A 26,162-nucleotide genomic window follows, 5' to 3' on the forward strand; every position below is an offset into this window, starting at 1 on the left:
AACGATCCCGAAAGTACTGTAGTCTCCCTCCTACCGGCAACACTTCACTTTGACTGCTGCCCTGCAGTCTTGCCTCCTTGGCCGCGACCACCTCTGAATCCCCTTCCCCTTGAGGGGCGTCTAGACGAGCCTCTAGCTGCTCCTCTGGGCTTTGCTCGAAAGGTGGTAGACTGCCCTTCGAACACTGGGTTGAATGCCGGGGATGGCGAGGACACGGCCTGGGGCACCCATTGGAAGGTGGTCGGGGCCTGGGCTACCATCTGGGGCACCGGAGGCAAAGCCGATTGTTGCTGCTGCTGACGTTGCGGTCTGAAAGGCTTGGCTGGGCGGGGAGAAAACCTAGATTTCTTCGTCTTCCCCTTCGGTTGGGGACCCTCATCGGGGGAAGACTTCCTCTTGAGGGACAGGCCCCACTTAAGGAGAAGATTCCTATTCTCGGTGGCTGCCTTGTCCACCACCTCCTTAACTACATCACTGGGGAAGAGATCTTTGCCCCAGATGTTGGATGAGATCAATTTCTTCGGTTCGTGCCTCACTGTGGCCGAGGCGAACACAAACTCCTTGCAGGCCCTCCTCGCCTTGACAAAGCTATAGAGGTCCTTTGTCACCGTGGCCAGATGGATCTTGGCCACCACCATGAACATTTCATGGACCTTGGGGTTGCTTGCCATTGTCTCCATGGTTGTCTGGAGAGACATCGAGGCTACCAGACGCTCCTTTGTCTCGAGCTCCCTTCGCAGAAGGAATTCAGACAGCTTAGGGAGGTTTTCGCCGAACTGTCGACCTGCGATATCGGCGTCCAACTTCCCAACCGAAAAGGTAAGATGGACGTCCTTCCAGTCCTTGTTGTCCATCGGCAAGGCTAAAGACAAAGGCTTGCATTCCTCCAAGGAGGGGCATGGTTTGCCAGCCTCGACTGCCTTCAGAACGGCTGCGAACCCTTTCTGCAGAAAGGGGAAGGCCCTAGCCGGAGAGGATACGAAGGAAGGGTGCTTCTTACTCAAAGCAGCAACTTTCGAGTTCGAGAAGCCCCTCTCCTTCATTGCAGACGCCAGCGAAGCTTGAGCCTTGGCGTGATCCAAGACGATCATCTCCTTCGGCTCCGTCTCCTCCTTCGAGGCCGGTTCCTTCTTCAGACGGACGTAACAGTCCGGATAGGCTCCTCTGCTGGGCCAGAATTCCACCTCCTCAAGGGGAACTGAACCCAGCTTCTCCGACATGACGATCTTCCCGACCGTCATCGGCATGTGCTCGGCATACCTCCACGGGTTGGCATCCGAGCACACAGGAAGGTCTTTCACGTTGAGCTTTTTCGGAGGCCCACGTGATGCTGCAATCCTCTGCATCTGTAGCTCCATGCAGCTGCCTTCTGATTGTTCTCCTTCTGCATTTGCTGTATCATGCCAACAATAGAAGAGAGAGCTTGTCCCAGCTCTGGTGGAAGAGCGGACGAAGTAGAGGGGATAGGTTCAGGAGCCTGAACCGGAGCGTCCGATGGCACGGCATCCTCTTCCTCCACGACGTTCGGATCTTGATCCTCGTCCTCGCCCCCTGCGAGGAGGTCCTCTTCCGCCCGTTCGGACATGTCCGACATCTTGTCGTCCAGCTGAATGTCTTGCATGGCCTCCGCGACTTCAGCATCCACGGGGATCTGGACGAGAGGGATCTCCGGCCGAGGCTGGGGGACGAGAGCGTCAGCAGAAGCCTTGGGAAAGAGGTACGCCCTCATCTTCTCACTTGGAAGATAAAGTCCAGAGGTGTTCTTTTGGAAACCCCTTACCCAAACACGAAGCTTCTCCCTCGCTGCATCCCTTGACTCCGCCGACCTAGGGGATTCAAAGGCCTCAGCTAGCAGGTTAGTACATACTGAACATACCTGAGGGTCCCAGTAACGGAGATCATCCTTGGAGGCTGCGCAAGCCGCGTGCCTCCTACACAAATCATGCCCGCAGAAGTTCTTACTGCGGACGTTGCAGAAGACGCTACCGCACTTCGGATGCTCCTCCTGTAAAAGAAGAAAATTTCCATAAATATCAGGTGAATTTCAATTCACATGTATATACAAGCATGTACAAAGTTTAAAGGAAAGACACACACTTGTGTTTCCCACACAGTCACTTGCAGTAGCCTTCCAGCAATTAAAATCAAATGGTTAGTCTCTGCTAGAATAACCAAAGTAAATATTTCCCAAGGGAAATAGGTGTAGCTCACACCTAAGGTGAGACTTTAACATACTGGCTAAAGACAGAAAGAACTCTCTTTCCATCCCTGTAAGGCAACACCAAGTGACTGCACAAAGCAACACAAGCATGCTAGAAAATACAGTGTTGTAACCTACTATATCATAGCCTCTCCCCACAGTATATGCTATACAGGGGAGTACTGATATAGTATATGGGGTGGCGTGCCGGCCGGCACCCCCCACAGGTAGGTCTCAAGTATACGACTTAAGAACTCTAAGGTGGCAGAACTCTAGTTCCGATGTCTGTGCCGGCCGGCAGTGACTGCCGGCCTGCAGCTACACTAGGTGGCGCCCGGCTGTCGGCCACCACTCCCAGTGGCCAGCAGACAGAGCGAGGTAAAGGCCGGCCGGCAGAGGTAAACAACCCATGCCGGCCGGCAGCCACGCTAGGTAGCGCCCGGCTGCCGGCCGCCACTCATAGCGGCCGGCAGACGAGCAAGGAGACCGGCCGGCAAAGGCATGTAGCCATCGCCGACCGGCAGCAAGAGAACTAGAGAACACCAACTGCCGGGCTAAGAGGCTATACTACCTCAACGCCCAACACCCGAAAGAGTGCTGAAAGGAAGGGGAGAATCTAATTCAGGCTTCCTAACCACTGCTCACTAGATCTACAGACAGGAGTGGATGAGGGACCAAGGGAGGACCGGGCAGCACTTAAGGTAACAGGTCCTCTGCCGGCCGGCGCACTCTGCCGGCCGGCAGGGAACCAAGTCAGCTCCCCATCCTAACCTATGCTAGGTATGGATGTAGGAAGGCAGACACTAATGACATTATGGAAAGGACAGAAGGGAAAGGACAAGAGGGTCCTGTCCAACCTTGCACTGGTTAAAGATCACCCACGGCCAAGAAAGCCCATCTCAGCCTAGGGGGGAATCCGGGGAGGGAGGCCGGCAATACTTGCTGCCTCCCTATAACCAATGCAAGGAAGGTATTGCTATTCCAGGGAAAGGGACACACCCCACACCCGGAACAGCAACAAGGACAAGTCTGAAGGGTCACCGAACGAAGGGATCATAGCTACAGAAACCTTCAAGAGTGACCGAAGGAGGCTAAACCTTCTATGTCTGTGTCAGACAGCGAGGGAGACTCTACCCCAAGCCAGACCAACACGGACTCAGACTTAAAACACTGCTGTACTGCCCCTCTCTGAACCAGACAAGCTGGAACAGGAAGGTACAGTACCACCCCAATATAGTTATATCGAAAATTAATTCAAATAAACCACTAGGGTTAAGCCCAAGGCTTAAGCAGAGGGAAAGGGTTTGCGCGCCTTCCCCGAAGAGAAGGGAGCAAACGGGGGGAACAAGAAAACATATCAATAGCCTAAGACAACCTAGCCTAGGCACTGGGAGAATCGATTACCTAAATCACCGAAACTCACTCATATACCATCTTGGAAAAAACTCAGCATAAGCTTATATGTATAACGTTGCCTAACGCTTCAATAAAATTTAAATAATCACACTTGGAAGACTAAATATCATGCAGGAAGTACAAGGGCCAAACGACTAGGCTACAAGGTCTAGCGTAGGCCAGCCTAGGCAAATCCTTCGCCAAGGCGCTATACTACAGCATCATAAAAGTATTCCTAAATAAGCTAAGCAGATAAATTTATTAAAGCGAAAAGGGGGCTGGGAACGTCGCTCTGGCTAACCAAATAAATCCTATCTAGCGAGCGACAGCTTCCAGGACGCCTCCAGCAGGCAACAGCTCTTGTATCAAAGATAACTCTTTTAATTACTTTAATTTTTACCAAGAGCCTACATTTATACATAAAAGAAATGGTACTCAACTTATCGGAAGCAGAAGAAGTTGGAGAAAGCATATTAGCTTGAGTAAATCCAAGATATTTGGTAGAAACACAGGGAAAACACCGAGTTGTATAGCTACGCAAAAAGGAATACAGCGAGCGGCGCAGGGCACGCTTACGAAACGGGGAGGAGAGATGCCTTACGAACGGCTCCCCCCTTTCTTATCGTTTTCGTTTTCTTGCCATTTTGACCCCTACGAAGTGTTAACTCTGTTCGGGGTACAGATTTCCATGTGGCGTGTCAAGAATACGTCTGCTGATATTTTGCGATATCCCTGATTCTTTTATTAGGGATATTCGCTCCAGGAGTTAGAATTCTGGGTACCTTAAGGTAAATTCTCTGGGAATATCGCCGTAGTTGTAATATACCCTAGGAAGCTACCTTAGAGGAACTTCCATCAGGACGACATGGCTTGAGCCCAAAAATAACAATAATAATAATACAGCTTTACGTACGCTATTTTACGCTTGTTTTGTTGTAGGATGTGTCTCTCTCTCTCTCTCGTACGCTTATTCGAGATGTGATTTTTGCAACAAAGAATATTATTGGATGCAGTACCACGTACGTATACATACAAAAGATTCATGGAAAAGAAGCACATCCATTACATTTGTAGTACAGTAGTAGCCATCAGCAGCCTTACACCATTCTAATATGGTATGACTGCATCTGATTTGCGTTTCATGTTCAATTTAATTTTACTACGTACTGTATACAGTACTGAATTATCGTATGATCACATTCTCTTTTCGTGTTTTATTTCTTTCTGTGCTGAATTATATATCATATGTAATGCAATGAACAATCAGTAAGAGCAGATATTACTAATTACAGTATTAATGTAATTACAGGTAACGAAATATCGTATTTGGGGTCTTCAGATATCGCGATATTTTCGAAATTTCCGGAAAATCCGCGATATGTATATATATATGGGTTATGAAAAAAACCCGCAAAGTGGTGAATCCGCGATGGTCGAACCGCGAAGCAGTGAGGGCTCACTGTATATCAGTTCACCGGTGTGTGAGAGGGGAGGGGTAGCTAGCTACCCCTCCCCTAACCCCTCGCCACGGTCCAGATATACCAGGTCAGCCAGACAGCGTACCGATTTTAAGCCTCTTCTGCGCACCTACGTCATCTGAAGGGGCTTAGTGTTGGCGAGACCCATTAAGAACGTAGATCTATCACACAGTCAATGTAAATAAAACAACATTTTACCCTTGAAAAATATTTTATCAAGTTACAACTTTCATTTTTTTTTTCTTAGGGCCTTCCTGCATGGTTGTCCTTGAGGTTTTCTATACTTTATCAAAATATTAAGATATCGCATTCGAAAATATACCGATATCTTAACAAAAAAAAGCAATAACATCGTCAGGAACTTCAATACCAGACTGTTTTAATTCTAAATAAAGCTTTTTAAAACATTTTTTTCCCCTCCATGAGAGCTTCCCCGTGTACAGCTTTAAAAATCTTCCGCATTATCAACAACTGTGAAAAAAACTGACTAGAAGGTACATGTAATTCCCCCCGATCAACACATGCTATCCAAGTATCATTCCTTAGCACTTCTTCAGTCTTATTTCCTAACTCAGGATATTTTACACAAAATTTCTTTACAGTTATCCACCAATGTATTTAAGAGCTTCTTCCTCAATTACTCCCACAATATCTTTCTTTATTTGCTCTCAAAAGGTCTTCTTCCTCGTCTAAAGCATCTTTCTCTAAATCAAAATCTAAATTTCTGAATATCTGCATTGTTAGGCATATTTCTAACGCTAAGTCCCTTTCTTTCGTGGTAGATTCATCGTCTTTGGCTGATTCATGATATTTTTCAACAGTGGTGATATTACACTTTTCACTTAATACTTCAATTTCCTTTCCTAGTAACATTTTTTTTAGCCGAAATTTAAAGTTCACAGCATGAGGATGATCATAGTGCCCACCCATTTGCCTTATACACCCAAAGAAATGTTCAAGGCAATCTTGATTTAGTCTTTGTGTAAGTAGGTAGTCAATACTATAAGAGCCTTTTAACATATCAAACAAAGCAATGGTAGATTTACATGATAAAATTATTCCTTTCTGAAACTTTTTTGTATTAGGATTTTTAACTCTCATAGTATTCATTACCTCGATTACCTTGAGCAGTGTACCTGTTTGTTTTTCTACATCAATACCAAAAGCATTGCTTTTGCCAAACTCTCCATACATGGAGGAAGAATTCATTATGTCGAACTAATCATTTATTAAAAGATTAAAATCAGTGACGGAATGAATGAATGAATAAAATGATAATGGACACAGCGTCTCCTATTGTTTACGTTACCTCTATAGGTAGCTAACTAAGGCAACGGTCCTTTGTTTTGTTTACCCGTGTGTGAGACGGGGAAGCTTGACGTCACAGTATGGGTGATTCACATCTTAAGCTGCGCGTTGGGTAACCTGGTGTATATAGACCTTGCCCCTCGCTAACTAGCGAGAGGGTAGTTAACCCTCGTTAAAAATCTAATGGCCCGTCATTCAGCTACGCCGAAAGTAATACCCTATGTAAATAGGGTGGTTTGTATTTCGGTTACGGAACAATATTAAATTTGAGAGAGAGAGAGAGAGAGAGAGAGAGAGAGAGAGAGAGAGAGAGAGAGAGAGAGAGAGAGAGAGAGAGAGATCGTACCGGCTTCTCAACTCCACGAAGCAGTAGTTCGGAAAAGGGCTGATGTTCACCACTTCGTACCGGTAGAAGGCGCCCAATATCGTCTCCGCGGGAGTGTCCTTCTTGAAGCCTGCATCGATGACACTGTTTACGTCAACCTTCCAGTTACTGTTGCTTTAGTTAACAAGTCAAACTTTGAGGGATACGTCATTAGTGGTGTTGATATCCTTGCATTAAATACATCATTTATGTTATAAAACTACCATAATCATAAGAAAAAGGAGACGTTATTGCTCGATAAAGAGATCCCAATGCTAAATTAATTTTTTACTTTATTTATTCAGCCAAATTTCTGAACCCAGACGAGAGAACATAAGCTAGACCCTGACGCCAACCTGTGATGTGGAGAGTCCGAGCCATTTCGTCCTTCCTCAGCGCCTTGCTCCGGTTCTTTAGATTCTTCTGGTGCCTCTTGCCGAGGACGTGCGAGACATAGTGCAACTTCTCCAGGGGCTCCGTCTTGCACACGCTGCAAGCCAGCGACAGGCGGTCCAACACGCCCTGCCCGGCGGCCATGTTTAAGCTAGATCTGTCTTCGGCTGTGAACTAACGTACGCCTGCCTTCACCGGGCCAAACCGCAACAAACTTACCGAGTGCCGCGACAGACGGTGCACATGTGTTCTTAACATGTATGAAACTTGAATGATACGAGGAAAGAGTAACAATTATATTTTTAAAACCTATTTGTGCATGAAATAAACCACTTCAAAGGGGATGGAGAATCCACAGGGAGGTTTATGAGAATCAAAATGGCACAGAATCACATCATTCAAACTCTAAACAGTGTACGGGTGTCCATTGATAGTGTGCATCTACTCAGAACTTTTACTGCAGCCGTTCTCCTGAAAAAGAAGAAAATGTCAAATTATGTCGTTCGTGGAAAAATTCCAATCTATTACTAATATTCTATACACTTTGATAAGCAGTATATCCTTATAATGTTACGTTAAACAGGTTAAACTAAGTCTCTCTTCATAGTTTATATACGGCATATATTCTAACGTTGTTATTGATTTCAAAATATTTTACAATTTATGTTCAACACTTTTCATATAGTTTATTTCTTCCATCATTGGGCTAATTTTCCCTGTTGGATCCCTTGTAAGGCTTATAGCATCCAGCTTTTCTATCTAGGGTTGTAGTTTACCTAATAATAATAATGATGACAATGATAATTAAAAATGATGATAATAGTTACATAGCTAAGACATATTCATATTAACTATACAGTATATATATATATATATATATATATATATATATATATATATATATATATATATATATATATATATATATATATATATAACGGATTTTGAGCGAAGCGAAAAATCTATTTTTGGGTGAGATAGCCATGGCGTCCTGATGGAAGGATCCTTTTTGGTAGCTTCCTTGGGTAATCACTACTAGGATTTTCCCAGAGAATTAAACCACAGGTTATCACAGAATTCTAACTTCTGGAGCGAGTATCCTAAGGGTTTCCCCTTAAGACATCGTGTATCAACAGGGGACACGCATGTATTAACGTGCCACATAGCTATCTACACCCCATATAGAGTTAACGCTTCAATATGGCGGACAGAGAGCGGCTGGGAGCTGAGCCGCAGCCAATCTAGATGTGGCGATATCGGTACTCGCGATGTAAACAGACGGACGCCATTGCTTTTGATGACGTCACGTCTGTCCTCATCCGTAAGTCTGGAGCTCGCTCATCACCATGATACAGCGGCGCAGGGCGGGACCTGATAACAGACAGGGCGGGTCCATCAGGACGCCATGGCTATCTCACCCAAAAATAGATTTTTCGCTTCGCTCAAAATCCGTTTTTTGGGCTCAAGCCATGGCGTCCTGATGGAAGAGTACCAGAGAATTAGTGTATCGTGGTAGACTTTTTCCCCTTTATAAGTGAGTGCTAAAACATTGAGCCGAAAGCATAGTAGTCTATACTAGAGCTACCGTGAGGCAGTTGCCTTCCTGCCCCCTTGGCATGGAAGTCCCCACGGGCTATGCTGAGATCAAAGTGGTCATGGGAAGGCTATTCATATAGGCTGAAGGAACAATGAGATCCAGAAGATAAGTCAGAGCGATTTGGTATTCGCGTCGAAACAAACTTGAAGAAGTGGTGGTTGTACACTTCGTGCATGGAGTTGACTCATATTCATAACTGAGTAAGTATTCGCTAAGGAAACTTACTTGCTCTATATAAATAAATGCCCGGAGTAAATCCTGGCATTTTCCTTAACCAAGAATAAAGGGTAAGAAAACTATGACAATTAGTATATTTCATAGTAAGAAAGGAGCAAGGGAGACGCACAAGTAATAAAATAGACATTTTATTAGATAATTGCAGGTAAATCAATACATGTCATGCAATAAATAGTAAAAAACATTTACATTGATAAAAATGTACATAGTCATAAAGGCGTGCTCTTGAGTCTGAAAGGGAAGAATCAAGTATTAGTAGGCACTCGTTCTACGGAACGTTAGTCTTTATGTAACACACGTCATGCACGTGGCATGTAGCACTCATGTGGTAATCTACTATGACATTTCACCTGAGGTAAGAACAGTTAAAGAAAGCACAAGGTGGTTTCTGCTTCACTACGTATCACTTGAGGGTCAACATAGGCACCCGACGAGTTAGAGTCCCTAATAACTCACTGTTCTAAGCAGAGTTCAGAGCAGGTTTCATAACACTACCTGCGGCTACCACAAAATGTTTCACTTCGTGCACTTGTTTCGCATAATGTTTAAAGAAAACACGCGAGGATTTCCAGCCTGTATAGTTCTTGAGGCTTTCGAAATCCATACTCTGAAAGAGATTCAGAGACGAAGCGACTTTCCTAGGATCATGACCAGCGGGTGTACTGTCTGGATCCGCTCTGCGAATGAAGTAGGTGATTTTAGCTCTCAATTGTTTCAGTGACAGGTCGCTGCCCGATGTTTCTCCTTTGAAGAGTTGGCCTCCACCAAAGTTTGAAGTTCTATGAAGATAGACCTTAAGGCTCTCTACTGGACATAGAGAGGCATCTTCCTTCAAGGGGCATATCCTCCACGGGCCCCATCGTTTGGTAGGTAATTCGTTCTTTGCAAGAAACGTCGGATCAGGGAAGAGGGAGAGGTCTCCTGAATCGTTGAAAACGATATGTCCCTCTTCTCTAGATAGTGCCACTATTTCGCTGACTCGGGCTCCCGAAGCTAGAGCGAAGAGAAATATAACTTCCTGAGTCAGGTCCTTAAGAGGGCATGAATCATTGTCCAAGTTGGAGGCGAAGTGGAGAACTTTGTCTAGAGACCAAGTGATTGGTCTCGGAGGGGGTGCCGGTCGTAAACGGGCACAGGCCTTCGGTATTTTGTTGAAGATGTCGCTAGACAGATCTATTTGGAAGGCGTATGACAAAGGTCTAGTCAAGGCCGATTTGCAAGTAGAAATCGTGTTGGCTGCCAAGCCTTGTCCATGAAGGTGAATGAAGAAGGACATGCAAAAATCTATGGTGATTTTCGAGGGGTTCTTTGCCTTGACGGAGACCCATTTCCTCCAAGACGATTCGTATTGCCTTCTCGTGGATTCGGTCTTGTATTCCTCGAGGAAGTCTAGACTCTCCTTCGAAATCCCAAACCTTTTCTTAGCGGCTAGGGTGAGAAAATCATGAGATGAAGGTCCTTGATTTTCGATGATGAAGCGAAGACAGTCGACTTCTGTATTTGCTGGGAGAGAACTGGGTCCGGGAGGGGGATCAGCGTTGGCTGCATCTCCAGGATCAAGGGGTACCAGTTGCTGCGGGGCCACTTGGGAGCCACTAGAGCTGCTGTCCCTTTGAAGGTTCTCAATTTGGAGAGGACTTTCAGCAGAAGATTGGTGGGAGGGAACAGGTAAATCTTGGCCCATCTGTTCCAATCCAAGGTCATGGCGTCCACCGCTTCCGCTTTGGGGTCCTCGTACGGGGCTACATATCGAGGAAGTTGATGGTTGTCGCTCGTTGCGAAGAGGTCGATCTGGAGTTCTGGGACTCGGTGAGAGATGAAGGCGAATGATCTTGCGTCTAGAGACCATTCCGACTCTATCGGGTTTGTCCGAGATAGAGCGTCCGCTGTCACATTGCGGAATCCTTGTAGGTGAACTGCAGACAGGTGCCATTTCTTCCTTTCTGCCAGACGGAAGATTGTCAGGAGCACCTGATTTATCTTGGGCGATCTTGAGCCCTGGCGATTGAGACAACGCACTACCACAGAGCTGTCCAGGGTCAGGCGAATGTGTATCGACGGGGGCGGGGAGAGTTTCTTCAGCGTCAGAAGAACCGCCATGGCCTCCAAGATGTTGATGTGAAACGTCTTGAATAGGGGAGACCAAGTGCCTTGAGCCTGTTTTTGGTGGGAGTGACCTCCCCAACCCTCCAACGAAGCGTCCGTATGGATGTTGAGAGATGGAAGTGGGTGTTGGAGAAGAAGGGACCTTTTTAGGGCCCTCGCTTCTGACCACGGCTTTAGAAGAAGTCGAAGTCTGCTTGGGAGCCGTCTCTTGAGGTCTCTTCGAGCGATGGATGCGGAACGTCTCCAGACTCCCGCTGCATCCTTTAGCTGTGCACGAAGCACTGGGTTTGTGATCGAGGCGAACTGTAGAGAGCCTAGAACTTGTTCCTGCTGGCGTCTTGAGATCTGTTTGGATTTTAACAGTCGCTTGACAGACCCTGCTATTTCCTTCCTTTTCTTTGCTGGAATGGAAAGGCGGTGTGACTGAAGATTCCAGTGGATGCCTAACCATTGGAACTTCTGAGCTGGAGATAGGCGAGACTTTTTCGCGTTTATCTGGAATCCCAGGTGTTCGAGAAACTGGGTAACTTTTCTGCAGGATTCTATACAATCCTCGGGCGAGGGCGCCCACACTAGCCAGTCGTCGAGGTAGGCCATCACCTGGACGTTTCGGATGCGGAGCTGTTGTACTACTGCGTCCGCTAGCTTTGTGAATATCCGAGGGGCCACGTTGAGTCCGAAGGGCATGGCCCGGAAGGCATAGCTTTTCCGTTGGAGTCGGAATCCAAGGTAGGAGGAAGCGTGATGGTTCATTGGTATGTGCCAGTATGCGTCCGCCAGGTCTATCGAGACCGTGAAAGACCCTCGAGGCAGGAGGGTTCTGATCTGTTGAAGAGTCAGCATCTTGAACTTGTTGTTCGATATGAATACGTTGAGGGGGGATAAGTCCAGAATGACTCTGAGTCTGTCTGAGTCTTTCTTGGGGACACAAAACAGTCTCCCTTGGAACCTTGTGGACTTCACCCTTCTTATCACCTTCTTGTTCAAGAGGTCTAGCACATATTCTTCCAGGAGGGGGGTTGAACGTTGGAAGAATTGCTGGAAGGTTGGGGGTGGTTGCGCCCAGCTCCAGCCCAGACCTTTCTTGATGATGCTGTGTGCCCAGGAGTCGAAGGTCCAACGATCCTGGAAGTGGCGGAGTCTTCCTCCCACCGGAAGCACTTCATTGCTTCTGGGGTCCCGAGGACTTGCTGCCTCGGCCGCTAGCTCCCTGTCCTCCTCTGCCTCTGGAGGGCCGGCGAGAGGAATCTCTGCCGGAACCCCTGCCTGAGCTTCTACCTTTGGGACGAAAGGTAGTGGAGTGCTGCTCGAAGGCGGGGTTGAAGGCCGGTGATGAGGACAAAACCGGCTGTGGGACCAACTGAAAGGTCTGTGGCGGCTGAGCGGCCACTTGGGGAGTAGCGGGTGCCGGAAACTGACGTCTGTGCTGACGTTGCTGGGGTCTATGCTTCGACTGCTTCCTCTTAGGCTGAGGACCGTCATCCTGAGAGGGCTTTCTCTTCCTAGTCATGCCCCATTTGTTGAGAAGGTTCCTGTTCTCAGATGCGGCCTTGTCTGTGATCTCTTTCACTAGATCAGACGGGAAGAGGTACTTGCCCCAGATGTTGGAGGAAATCAGTTTCCGGGGTTCGTGTCTGACAGTGGCACTGGAGAACACGAATTCTCTGCAGGCTCTACGAGCTCGCATGAAGTGGTACAGATCCTTGACTAAGGTTGCCATATGAGATTTGGCAAGGACCATGTAATGGTCAGGGACTCTGGTGTCGCCAGCCATTACGTCCATCTGGACCTGGAGAGTGAGAGATGCTGCCAGCCTCTCCTTCGTTTCCTGTTCCCTACGAAGGAGGTGATCGTTTAGCTTGGGGAGGTCCTCATTAAACTGACGTCCAGCAACGTCAGGATCTAGTTTGCCCACCACGAAGGTGTGTTGCACATCCTTCCAGTGTTTGGTGTCGGGCGGGGTGACTGCGGAGAAAGGTCTGCATTCCTCCAATGCAGGGCAGGATTTCCCTTCTTCTACAGCCTTAAAGCAGGCAGCGAAAGCCTTTTCCGTGAAGGGTATCACCACTTCATCGGGCGCAACGTAGGTGGGGTACTTCTTGCTCAGAGCCGGAAGTCCAGAGCAGGTAAAGCCTCTGCTCTTAAGCGCTTTGGCAAGCATAGCCTGGGCCTTCGAGAGATCGAACACTATTTTCTCCTTCGGTTCGGTCTCTTCCTTTGAGGATGGTTCTGAACGTAGACGGACGTAACAGTCCGGATACGCCTTAAAGCGGGGGAAGAACTCCACTTCTTCCAGGGGTATGGAACCGATCTTATCGCTGACGAAGATCTTGTCGTCAGCGATGACCATATGCTCGGCGAATCGCCACGGATTGTCGCTCGAGCATGCGGGGAGGTCCTTGATGGAGATTTTGCGAGATTCCTTGGAACCTCCCATCGACCGAATGATCTGGTGAGTTTCTTGGAGCTTCTGCTCCATCACGGATTCAATGAGCCGAATCATATCCTGTGCCGTAGGTAGAGGAGTCGTGGTGGAGGACGTAGACGGGAGAGACACTTCCGTCGGTGTAGGAGTAGGAGGGGGGATGGAGGGAGGGGCATCCTCCTTATCGGACTCGGTATACACTACCCGGTCCTCTTCTTCATCATCCTCCCCTTCACCCTGGGCCATAAGGGTTTTCTCGGTGTCCTCCGAGATCTCTGACATGCGTTCATCATGTTCTAAATCCAGGTGATAATCATTCATGGACTGAGCCATGACAACATCAGGTTCCACTGTAATCTGGACTACGGGGATCTGTTCGACTGGGACCACTGAGTCTGGAGAGGCCTTTGGGAACAGCAAAGACCTCATTTCTTCTGTGGCTAGGTATGGTCCAGTGGCGTTCTTCTGAAAGCCACGTACCCACTTGCGTAGGTTGTCCCGAGCAGTGTCCCGAATCTCCGCTGAGGGAGAATCATAGAATGCTTTCTGTAAGCATTCTTGGCAGACCGAACAGGTGGTGGGGCCCCAGTATTTGAGATCCCCTCTCTTGTGAGCACAAGGGGCGTGTGTCCTACACGCCGTGTGTCCATAGAAGTGTGGCCGACGGACCGCGCAGAAGTCGTGGTCACACCTGACGTACTCCTCCTGTAAAGGAAAGAGACGATGAGTATTGTAGAGTCATAATATGGCTCGTATATAAAGTTAATTATTAACAAGTTAATATTAACTTAAATTAATTGTGATGCACAGAAGGGTGGGTGAAAGGAGACAGACGCATGCCTCGTGTAACCCGCCCGGCTGGTTGCCGTAGCATCGGACAGTCCCAGGTGGCCGTAGGCCTCCATGGAAGGTGTCTTGATAATGGGAATTCCATCTAGAATAACCATATTATAGACTAGGCTTGAAATCTTATCAAGAAAGTCTGGGGATCATGAGATCCTAGTAAGGTTCCGGCAACCAGACGTGCCAATTACACGTAGCGTGCTGGAAAGATGAAACACGCAAGAAGACAGAGTGAAAACTGAACAAAATGTACGATTCCGTACCAGTTTGTCTGCGTTAACAAGCCGTCTAGGTGCGGTTTTTAGGAGCTATCGCTAGTAAAGATAGCTGAGAGAAGGGGTGCAAGGCATCTTGCCGCCTCCGGACGGGTCCGGCATACCCCCGGCACGCCGGAAGCCGCTCGAGCAGAGTTTCTGGCATTCAAGAATGATCATTCTATGGTCAAAAGAAGCCAGGGTGGCGGCAGCCGGTAGCGGCGGCCGCCGGCAAGGAGCGGCGGTTCCGGCAGCCGGAGGCAGTCGGAGGGTGACAGGGGTAAGGATAAAGGAGCATAGCCGGGGCCGGGGGCCGGCTGCTAGTGCCGGCACTCCGGGAGGGGTCGGCAGTGTGCCGAGGCTATGAGGGAATGGAGAGGCCACGGCGGTAAGCCGGCGGCCGGCGGCGATCCCCCGGCACTCGGGGGAAGGCGGCAAGGATAAGGAAGTCACCCGGAGTGGCGGTAATGCCGGGGTAGAGGCGGCAAGGGACAAGCACCAAAGATGGAGGTGGGATGCCAAGGCTGTACTAGCCTAGTCAAGACACCTCTGGAAAAGGTACCACCATGATAGAGGTGAATCTATCATCCTAAGCAGGGGCCGCAATGGCCGGGGGCTAAGGCAGTCCAAGAGAGGACAGGGTGTACCCAAAGAAGGGGTGGAGACTCTTCATGTCGACCGAATGATAACTGACTCCATAGCACTATGGAGGGTCTATGTATCAGAGCGGACAACACTGGGAGCACCACGGGGTCCAGCACTCCAGCCTAGGGTGGAGTGTAGGACAGGGGACATATGAAGCCTAACCTACTGGTAGGTTAGGCTAGGCAAGAGATAGGTTGGGGGGGGGGAAAGGGTCTTCTTATAAGAAAGGATGGGTTATGCACCAGAGCGGCCACCTAGGAAGGGAGATGCTCACCCTAACCTATAGTAGGTGGACCAACTGAAAAACGGTGCACGCGTATATTTCAGCAAGGTACATAAACCAGCCCTCCCAACCTAACCTGGATTAGGGTTGTTAGACCCTAATCAAGGAAGGGAGAAGACGTATCGCAAGGAAAAGGTCAAGGACCGATTCAGCTTAAAGGAGGTGATCCTACCTTTAAGGTCCGCAACACTAAGGGAGGGGTCATTCCCTTAGGTGGGGAGGCGATACAGTACTCTGAGGAGTCTTGTCCTATCACATGTAATAAGATACAAGATTACCAGAGGGAAGCCCTAGGGCTAGGGATGAAGAGAGCATATAGGGGTCCTATCATAAGGTTAGGTTAGCAAGGCACTCAAGATAACCTACCCCCATATGGTCCCTGAAGGCGAAAAACACTTGCATCACTGTCAATGGTATTGTAAAATAATGCCAAAATCTTCATAACTAACACTAGGATCACTGAAATATCATGCATTAACACTGGTATAGGCTCACTGGCCTAGGGGCTAATCAAAGCCTACTGGTATGGGGTCAGCGAAGACCCTAACTAATGCGTCAAAAACACGATATAAAGTTCCTAGCTATGAAGACTAAATAACTAATAGCGCTGATTAGTAATTTATATACCGGTAAGGCTGTTGCGGCTAACTAAATAAGGCATGCAAGCAACAGCAGCGTCATAAAATGGCGCTGACCGGTCTGGCAAAGCTCTGCCACAATTATGCAAATATCTCGAAAAGTAAGATTTACTTTACGGTCAGAGCTTATTTAAACGATACTTTAACCTTTGTACTCAACTTTCCAGAAGAAGGTGAAGCTGAAGGTTGAGACATGGCAAGGATGCAAGCAGATAAAGTCGCACAAAGGGAAAAATACGTCCAATCGAGCGAGCTACTAGCAAAAGGAATGAGGACAGACGTGACGTCATCAAAAGCAATGGCGTCCGTCTGTTTACATCGCGAGTACCGATATCGCCACATCTAGATTGGCTGCGGCTCAGCTCCCAGCCGCTCTCTGTCCGCCATATTGAAGCGTTAACTCTATATGGGGTGTAGATAGCTATGTGGCACGTTAATACATGCGTGTCCCCTGTTGATACACGATGTCTTAAGGGGAAACCCTTAGGATACTCGCTCCAGAAGTTAGAATTCTGTGATAACCTGTGGTTTAATTCTCTGGGAAAATCCTAGTAGTGATTACCCAAGGAAGCTACCAAAAAGGATCCTTCCATCAGGACGCCATGGCTTGAGCCCAAAAATATATATATATAATGAAACTACAGTACTTTTATCTTATTTATTATTGGCATATGTTCATAATCAGAAATTTTAAAAGTAATTCGTACAAACCCGAGTAGTTTAATAGGAGACTCTGCCTTGGGTGGGAGGATGCTTCTATAACGAATTCTTAACCGGCGCGCCACGAGATTATTTCAAGCGTGCCGCGAAACAATGTCAATGAGATACTATCGCTAGAGAGTTACTGGGTCCTTTGACTGGCCAGACAGTACTACATTGGATCCCTTTCTCTGGTTACGGCTCATTCCGTCTTTCCTTACACTTACACCGAATAGTCTGGCATATTCTTTCCACATTCTCCTCTGTCCTCATACACATGACATCACTGAGATTACTAAGCAATTCTTTGCTCAAGGGGTTAATTACTGCACTGTAATTGTTCAGTGGTTACTTTCCTCTTGGTAAGAGTAGAAGAGAGACTTTAGCTATGGTAAGCAGCACTTCTAGAAGGACACTCCAAAATCAAAGTTCTCTATTCTTAGGTAGTGTTAGAGCCTCTGTACCATGGTCTTCCACTGTCTTGGATTAGAGTTCTCTTGCCCTAGGGTACACTTGGGAACGCTGTTCAATCTTATTTATCTTGCTCTGGTTAATATTAAGTTTTTATAGTTTATATATGGAAAATCTAATCTAATGTTGTGACTGTTCTTAAAATATCTTTTATTGTATTGCTTCTCTTGTAATGTATTCATTTTCTTGTTTCCCTTCCTCACTGGGCTATTTTTCCCTGTTGGAGGCCTTGGGCTTGGCATCCTGCTTTTCCAAATAGGGTTGCAGCTTAGCTTTTAATGAGAATATTGATTTCAATTTCATGTGACTAATCAGTACGGTTTTATATTATCATTATTACTTGTTCAGCTACAAGGCTGGTTGGAAAAGCAGGATGCTATAAGCCCAAGGGCTCCAACAGGGAAAATAGCCCAGTGAGGAAAGGAAATTAGGAAAAACTGAAAGAGAAGTATAAGAACACTAATACAATTTAAATAAATCTTTCATATATAAACTATAAAAAGTTGAAAATAACAAAAGGGTAAAACTCTAACAAAACAAGAGGAAGAGAAACAAGATAGAATAGTGTGCCCGAGTTTACCCTCAAGCAGGAGAACTCTAACTCAAGACAGAGGAAGAAGACCATGGTACAGAGGCTATGGCACTACCCAAGACTAGAGAACAAACACTATTGTGATACTGATACCCCTCTAAAATCAAAATAATTGTAAGTAGTAAACTCTCTGACGTTGTTGTCTGTCTCGTTATTCATAAGTGCTTATCGAAGTTTGATGGCTGTTGAAAGGTAAAACATTACCTAGTGCTCAAGAAGAGCAAAAGGATTTAATAGGATTTTACGACTGAAAATTCAGTGAATATTGGCGGCAAATTTTTCATCTGCCTAAACGGGATTACTCAACGGGAATATTACGTCAAACAATGCAAGCAAAGGCACGTAGGGTAGACACTAGTATATTCTTACTTCAACAAATAAGTTGCCTAAAGTTTTGAGAAATTAAAGCAATTTGTTAATTCTGATATGTCCCTCTTGTGGTTATCGATCTGACAGTGCTTGATGGAAACTTCCAGTGGAGAGACACACCAGTGTGATTAGATAAAAACTCCATTCATAAACGCTCCTTCTAATTTTGGACTACGAAGAATAATTGGCCAACATTTCAAGTTATTGAGGTTTTAAAATAAAAAATTTTAAGTAATTTTTATTTTTCCTAACATACTTACCGAGAACTACTTTCTTAGGAGTTACCTGTAATCTCCTCTCAACCGACCAGAGTTTTGTGTAGTATACCCTACCTCCGTTTTCTATGGAGGACTAACCCAGGAGTAAGGAGAACGTGCCCTGAGGGTAGACCTGAGCTAGGTTGGCGTTAGCTTGGGTCTCGGTCGTCATTAAGTTCCTCGGATGGTGCAAAAAGTCCCTTCAAGGGCAGAAAGGCACTCGGGGAAGGTAAGGAGGGCCATTACCCGAAAGTAGTTCTCGGTAAGTATGTTAGGAAAAATAAAAATTACTTGAAATTTTTGATTTGTTCCAACACAGAGACTTACCTCGAACTACTTTCTTAGGAGACTTACACTTTAGGAGGTGGGAGTGTCTTCCTGACCTTCAGACCCAGCTAAGCGGACGTCAAGTAACCTAGATATGAACTAGGTTATATAAAACAAACCGGAAAAAGGAAAGGTAGGGCAAACTACACAAAGAGCTCACGTTAGTGTCAAAGTACTCACCCTTTAAAATATTTCCTGATGCTGAGTCTAGAGACGAAGTTGCAGAGACGTGTCTTCATTGGTTATATATGTGTGGTTATCTCCAGCAGGGATAGGAAAACGGGGATTAGGGTGAAAAGGAACGAACCTGTGTCTCCTGGTTTTGCTATCCACGATGGCACCTGGGGCGTCACCATTAAATCGCTTGGAGGGCGGAGATGATTGTCCCAATAGAAAACCCGTCCAAAGATCTCCTTGAGTAATCCTTGAGATAATGGGCAGTGCAGATCGACTGGTTCAACCAGGTGCCCGCCCGAAGGATCTGGCCCACTGCCATGTTCTTCTCAAAGGCTAAGGAAGTGCTTAGTCCTCTAATGTCATGAGGCCTAGGAGTACCTGGCAGGGTCAGTCCCTCCTCATTATAGGTCCTGGTGGCAATAACTTGTCTCAACCAAAAGGAGATGGTATTCTTCGATACCTGCTTCTTCGTAACACCCGTAGAGACGAAAAGACTTTTGATACCCGGCCGGAGATGTGCAGTCCTCTCAAGGTACTTCCTAACGGCATGGACGGGACACAACCTCAAATCCTCTGGATTCCTTGTCTTAGGAATGGCTGGCATTGAGAATCCCTCGAACTTTGGATCCCAGACTGCTGGATACTGGGTTTTTGCCACGAAAGAAGGGACGAACTTGAGGGAGATTTCTCTCCACCCCTTCGAATGAGAGACGTCGTAAGACAGCCCATGGATCTCTCCTACTCTTTTCGCAGAGGCCAAGGCCAACAAAAAGACCGTCTTGAGAGTGAGATCCCTGTCTACAATATCCTTCAGCGGTTCGAACGGGGGACTACTTAACATCTTCAGAACCCTAGCCAAGTCCCACTGAGGCATCCTAGCGGTTTGAGGAGGGCAGGCTTGTTCAAAGCTCCTGATAAGCATAGAGATGTGTCTAGAGGAGCCCAGGTCGATGCCCTTCAGAAGGAAGACTTGACCCAAGGCTGCACGTACTCCTTTTATAGCTGGAATTGACATCCCCACCTCGTCTCTGAGATGTACTAGGAAATCTGCGATATCTGGGACCGAGGCTTTGAGGGGCTTGATGTTCTTTGAAGCACACCACTTCGTAAAAGCGGTCCATTTTGCTTGGTAGACCGCTGCCGAAGACCGTCTCAGATAACGCGACATCTTTTCTGCAGTTCCTGACGAATATCCTTCCTTCCTTAGGAGTCGCTCGATAGTCTCCAGGCGTGAAGGCGTAGAGACTGCGGGTTGTCGAGGAACCTGAGAAAGTGTGGCCTGTCGGGAAGTGGCCACGGAGGAAGACATGCCAGGTCTTTTAGATCCGCGAACCACTCTCTCTCCGGCCACCAGGGCGCTACCAAAGTCATCCTTAAGTTTTGGGCAGCCCTTACTCTGTTGAGCACTTGCCTGATAAACGTGAAGGGGGGAAAAGCGTACACGTCGAGGTTGTCCCATTTGTGCTGAAAGGCATCTTCCAAAGCCGCCTTTGGGTCTGGGACAGGAGAACAAAACACGGGGAGTTGTGCGTTCAGCCTGGTTGCAAAGAGGTCCATCACTGGGGACCCCCATCTTTGAATGATGAACCTGGCTACTCCTGGGAGGAGGGACCACTCTGTTCCCACTATCTGTCCCATCCTGCTGAGACCGTCGGCTAGGACGTTCTTCTTTCCTGGGATGAACCTTGCCGATATTACTATCTGGTTCGACTCTGCCCAATCCAGGATCTCTAGAGCGAGATCGCACAACTCCTTTGACTTGAGGCCTCCTTGCTTCTTTATGTACGCGACTACTGTGGCGTTGTCGTACATCAACGCCACAGTGTTTCCCCTTAGAAGTTCGATGAACTGCAGACAAGCTTTTTGGACTGCCTTCAACTCTAGGACATTGATGTGTAGGCCTTTCTCCACGTCCGTCCAGGTTCCTCTCGCCGTCTCGTTGAGGAGATGTGCTCCCCATCCCTTGTTGGAGGCGTCTGTGAATAGGAGCATCTCGGGAGGCTCGGTCGCGAAGGGCATCCCCTTGAGCGTATTCGACCGGCACTGCCACCACTCCAGGGAGGGTATTGTGTCTGGCAGAACTGGGATTAATTTTTGGGGCGAGTCCAGTTGGTTCCAGCAACCCTTCAGGTTCCATTGGATACTCCTGAGCCTGAGCCTCCCTCTGGGAACCAGTTTCTCCAATGACACCAGATGACCTATTAGCCTTTGCCAGTCCTTGGCTCTCCTGGGTTGCCCCAAAAGGAAAGGCAGAAGGATCTTTATTAGGTTGTTCACACGTTCCTCTGACGGAAAGGCCTTCACTAGTCGGGAATCCAGTGTCATCCCCAAGTAGGTCATCCTGGTGGAGGGCGACATTTTCGATTTTTCTGGGTTGATCATGATACCCAGATCTTTGCAAAATTGAAGCAGCTTTACACCTTGCTCCCTCAAAACGTCCTCTGAGGAGGAATGGAGCAACCAGTCGTCCAGGTACCGTATGAGGCGAATACCCCGCTCGTGAGCCCACACCGAGACTGTCGTGAAGACTCTCGTGAATACCTGGGGAGCTGTTGACAAACCGAAGCAGAGGGTCTTGAATTGCAGGATCTGGGCACCCCACTTCACCCGGAGAAACTTTCGGCTTGAGGGGTGGACCGGGATTTGGAAGTATGCGTGGTGCTGAAGCCCAAGAGGGAGATGGGGCGTCTCTCCTCGTCAGGCTAGTAGGGGCCTGAGAAGCAGAGGGCCCATCTGATGTTGACCTCTTGTAGGCGGGCCTCCTTACGGGTTGAGGCCTGGTTGTGCTCACCTCCTTCCGTTTTGCGAACTTCTCCATTATCTCCTCCAGCTGTTTTAAGGGGAACAAGGAGTCACCCCACACAGGAAGGCTCTCATAGCCCTCGCCTCTCTGTCCGGGATCTTCCGGGAAAGCTTCGCCAAGATAGTATCCCTCTTGCGCAGTACCCAGTTCGCTGAAAGGGAAAGGGACTGATATGTCAGGAACTTCAAAGTCTCGCCCCCGGAGATGATAAGCTCCTTCAGTAGGTTTTGTTGCTCCGGGTCCGTCAAGTCATAGGTGGCCTGTACCCCTACCAGCGTGGAGGCCCACCAGTCCAACCAAGAGGCGACGTGCACTAAGTCTTTCGACATTTCCTCCATCATCGCCGCCTCCGACTGCGAAAAGCAAATCGGGGCCGATGAGGCCCTGTCTTCTGGGGCACCCTGTCCCAGAACTTCTAGGGAAGGCTCTACCTTGCAGGCTCCCGGTCGCTGCCCTTCTGGCACATAAAACTTACACTGGGACCTGAGTCCCTGTAGTAACTTCGAGGAGCTTTGTGTTTTGGGAGCCTCGGCATTGCCCGCCACAACCTTATCCACGTGAGCCCGGCCCAGGACTAGATCCCTGGCCACAGGCAGGGCCAGGGAGGTTTTCTGCTGCACGGGTGCCTCCATCAACCGACTCAGGCTGGACCTCCAGAAGTCCTCGTCGGTTGGAACACGTTCCTCAATACGATGATGCCTGCGTATCAGGCCTATTACTCTCCGATACGCCGAGTCCTTGGTCGGGGAACCTTCCCTGCCGTCAGCATTACCTTCTGCCTGATCCCGAGGAGCCGGGTCACCGGGCACTCCTACCGGGCGCTTTGGCTCTGGATCAACGGGCACCCCCCTGCGGTGGTAGCGGTCTGCCCCGACGGAAACCTCCGCACTAGGGTCGGGTGTCGGGACGCGAATCGCCGTGTCGGCGAGAACTACCGTTTGTAAAATATCTTTGGAGGACGAGGACGCGGTTTCCGTGGGCTGACCCGACGGAGGAAACCGTTCCTGTGAGTCCAAGGGCCGAGCCAGCTGTGCTGACCCGACCAGGCTGCCCGTACGAAAGCACGGCTACCCCTGCTGGGCGGGGTGACCCGGGAGCTTCGCGGTCTTACGCCTGCCTGAAGAGGCCTTCTCGCATTGCTCCCTGCGAGGGTCATACTTGCGGCTGGACGAGGGCCTTCGTGGCGAATAATCCCTGGACCGTCGGCTAGGGAAACGTTGAAAATCGCTCCTGCGGGGAACGAAGACCCATTCACCATCGGGGGACCTACTCTTCCTGTACTTCCTCCGTGGTGACCTGGATCGTTTCCTACCGTATCTCGAGTGGGACCTTGAGCGGGAACGCCTGCTCCTGGACCGCTCCCTCCGCCGTCGGCGCCTCCTCCTCGCTTCATGTTCTGAAGAGATCGAAGAACCTCCATCCGAAGAACCCGACGATACTGTACAACCCGATCGACGGACGGGAACGGGGGCCATGGAGGTCTTCGCGACCTGCTGAGTTCCAGAGGTCGAGGGTTGTAGGAAAGAATCCGGAACTGCCGTCAGAGGAGCTGGAAAGGAGGTCGGTCGCACTACACATGGGAACCAGGTATCCAGGCCCTCTTCCATCCGCATCGGGGACCTACCTGGCGTTTTAAGGAGCCTCCACCCGAAGGGCTCACTTACCGTAGAGTCTAACTTCTCCTGGGCGCTACCAGCCGCTGAAGTACCTGAAACACAGGCCCACGAAGCGGGCGAAAAGACGGGCACAGAGTTACTACTCCACATGGGGTCGTCGGACGAGACGTGCCCCCCAATCACAAGGGCAGAGTCTCCAGAACCCCCAGACACAGCACTATCAGGCTCCCCACTAGCCTGAGAAGTCCCAGCAACCCCCACTTCATACACATTAGACTCCTGGGGAAGGGCCCTCAGCTCTTTCCCCGCAACGGACTTACCTCGTCCCCTACTCTAGGTAGGGGAAGGCGAGACAGAAGCCCCGTCGGACCGTCCACTGGGCGACGGTAACGGCGAAGAGATGCTAGACTTCCTGAGCGAACGTTTCGATGACTTCTTCTTTTTCGTGCCATAACGCACCCACTGGATCTCATTCCAATTAACACACTCATCGCACGTATCCGACGGCGAGCACACACTGCCTCTACAGGAAGAGCAAAGGGAATGAGGGTTCACTTCGAGCTTGGAAAGGAACGCTCCACACGACTTTCCGGCTCTAGGCCCAGGACAACGGCAGATCTGCTCCATCGCACACAACCACAAGACACAGGAACGAAGGGAATAAACAAGGAATTCACTTGGGAAACACAAGGGAAGGGAGTGAACACGCGAGAACACAAGGGAAAAGCACAGAGATACCACGCGGTAACCACGTGGGACACACGAGTCGGGACACAAAGTGTCGTAAGAGAATGAGAGCGGCGTAATGGTATCACGACGCGACCAGAGAACTTACTGACGAGCGAGACACAAGCTAACGCCGACCAAGCTCAGGTCTACCCTCAGGGCACGTTCTCCTTACTCCTGGGTTAGTCCTCCATAGAAAACGGAGGTAGGGTATACTACACAAAACTCTGGTCGGTTGAGAGGAGATTACAGGTAACTCCTAAGAAAGTAGTTCGAGGTAAGTCTCTGTGTTGGAACAAATAAAAGATTTGACAGTAGACATTGATACTTTTGGATTTCTATACATTAGCTAAAAAGCTTTATCCCTTTTGTTAGTTTTCTACAATTCATCACTTTTGTTACATCAAAACTAAGAAGCGAGAAAGAATACGCTCAACTGAAGATATAAGTGTCTGCTTATACCAAATTCGACCGGGTACTGAAGAAACAATGCCCTATGAAACTGGCTTAATATAAATACTGAAATAAAGTAAGTTTATACTCATAAGCATTTTGAACATCTGTACTTCCCTCTCATACCACTTAGATGTATACCAACTTGAATTTGGCCAAGCGTCCCGTGATATTCTTACGAGTACTTGGGTGTGCCGTTGGTAAGAAAAAGGGCTGAGAAACTCTACAACCATTTTGGCTGGCTTGAAATCCCAATAGGTCAATACACTTGGACCTGGGTATTAAAAACCCACTGCGGCCAGGCACGGGCTCTTGCAACAAAAGCCTGTAGGTGAGGTGTCCAGACTTTAGTTCGGACGGGGGAAAGTAAATTTTTATGAATACGGATGCTGCTCTGCCCATAGAGAAGCATGGAAAAGCAGAATCCTTGAGGGCTCCAATAGGGAAAATAGCCCAGTGAGGAAAGGATATAAGGAAACTACAAGAAAAGTAATTTTTAAGAACAATAGCAGCATTACAATAATTATATCATATATAAACTATAAAAACTTTAACAAAACAAGAGGAAGAGAAATTAGATAGAATAGTGTGCCCGAGTGTACCCTCAAGCAAGAGAACTCTACCCCAAGACAGTGGAAGAACATGGTACAGAGGCTATTGCACTACCCAAGACTAGAGAACAATGGTTTGATTTTAGAGTGTTCTTCTCCTAGTAGAGCTGCTTACCAAAGCTAAAGAGTCTCTTCTTCCCTTACCAGGATTAAAGAAGCCACTGAACAGTTATACAGTTATATTGCAGCAGTTATACAGTTATATTGCAGCAGTTATACAGTTATATTGCAGCAGTTAACTCCTTGAACAAGGAAGAATTGTTTGGTAATCTGTGTTCTCAGGTGTATGATGACAGAGGAGAATATGTAAAGAATAGGTCAGACTATTCGGTGTATGTGTAGGTAAAAGTAAAATGAGCCATAAAGAGAGAGAAGGATCCAATGTAGTACTGTCTGGCCAGTCAGAAGACCCTATAACTCTCTAACAGTAGTATTTTATTGGGGGGCTGGTGCCCTGGCCAACCTACTACCTCACTCGCATCAACATCTGATCACGCAAATATCGCAGGGGACCAGACAAGATGTTTCTTGGCCAGTAACCTACCTCAAGTTCCAATGAAAGCAGACCTCAAGACTTGTGGATAGTGGCCTATTAAGGTTCCCTGAAGCTTCCAGACTCCAGCCTTCATGACATGCACCACCGACAGGTTTTTCCAAAAGGCTAAGTTAGATCCACGTCCTTGCATGCAGAGTGGTCCCTTAGTGGTGTTCCCCACAAAAAAAAGGAAGGTAAGTCATTCTTGCCGCACTAGTTCCCTTTGAAGGGAAAAGAAGAATTATTGAAGTCATGTTTGCTTGGATTCTAGGTCATTGTCACAAAGAACCAAAGGCAATAGAGATCATCTTCTACCTTTCAGAATGGGTACTGATCAGCGGTGTTGTCGTCACTCGGCTG

General features: G+C 48.0%; 2 protein-coding genes across 2 annotated transcripts in view; both read right to left on the reverse strand.

Annotated features, from left to right (window-relative positions):
* Positions 1–26,162, reverse strand: part of LOC137633586 (speckle targeted PIP5K1A-regulated poly(A) polymerase-like) — a 388,889-nt gene that overhangs the window by 151,224 nt on the left and 211,503 nt on the right. The window lies entirely within an intron of this gene.
* Positions 6,682–26,162, reverse strand: part of LOC137633719 (tRNA 2'-phosphotransferase 1-like) — a 534,213-nt gene continuing 514,732 nt past the window's right edge. The window contains exons 7-8 of the mRNA XM_068365965.1: positions 7,102–7,609; positions 6,682–6,836 (exon numbers count right to left, since the gene is read on the reverse strand). Coding sequence (XP_068222066.1) covers positions 7,593–7,609 — 17 coding nt within the window. The 3' untranslated portion in view covers positions 6,682–6,836; positions 7,102–7,592. The remainder of the gene's footprint in view (positions 6,837–7,101; positions 7,610–26,162) is intronic.

Source organism: Palaemon carinicauda, chromosome 43 (assembly GCF_036898095.1).
Source record: "Palaemon carinicauda isolate YSFRI2023 chromosome 43, ASM3689809v2, whole genome shotgun sequence".
In the NCBI taxonomy this organism is placed as follows: domain Eukaryota; kingdom Metazoa; phylum Arthropoda; class Malacostraca; order Decapoda; family Palaemonidae; genus Palaemon; species Palaemon carinicauda.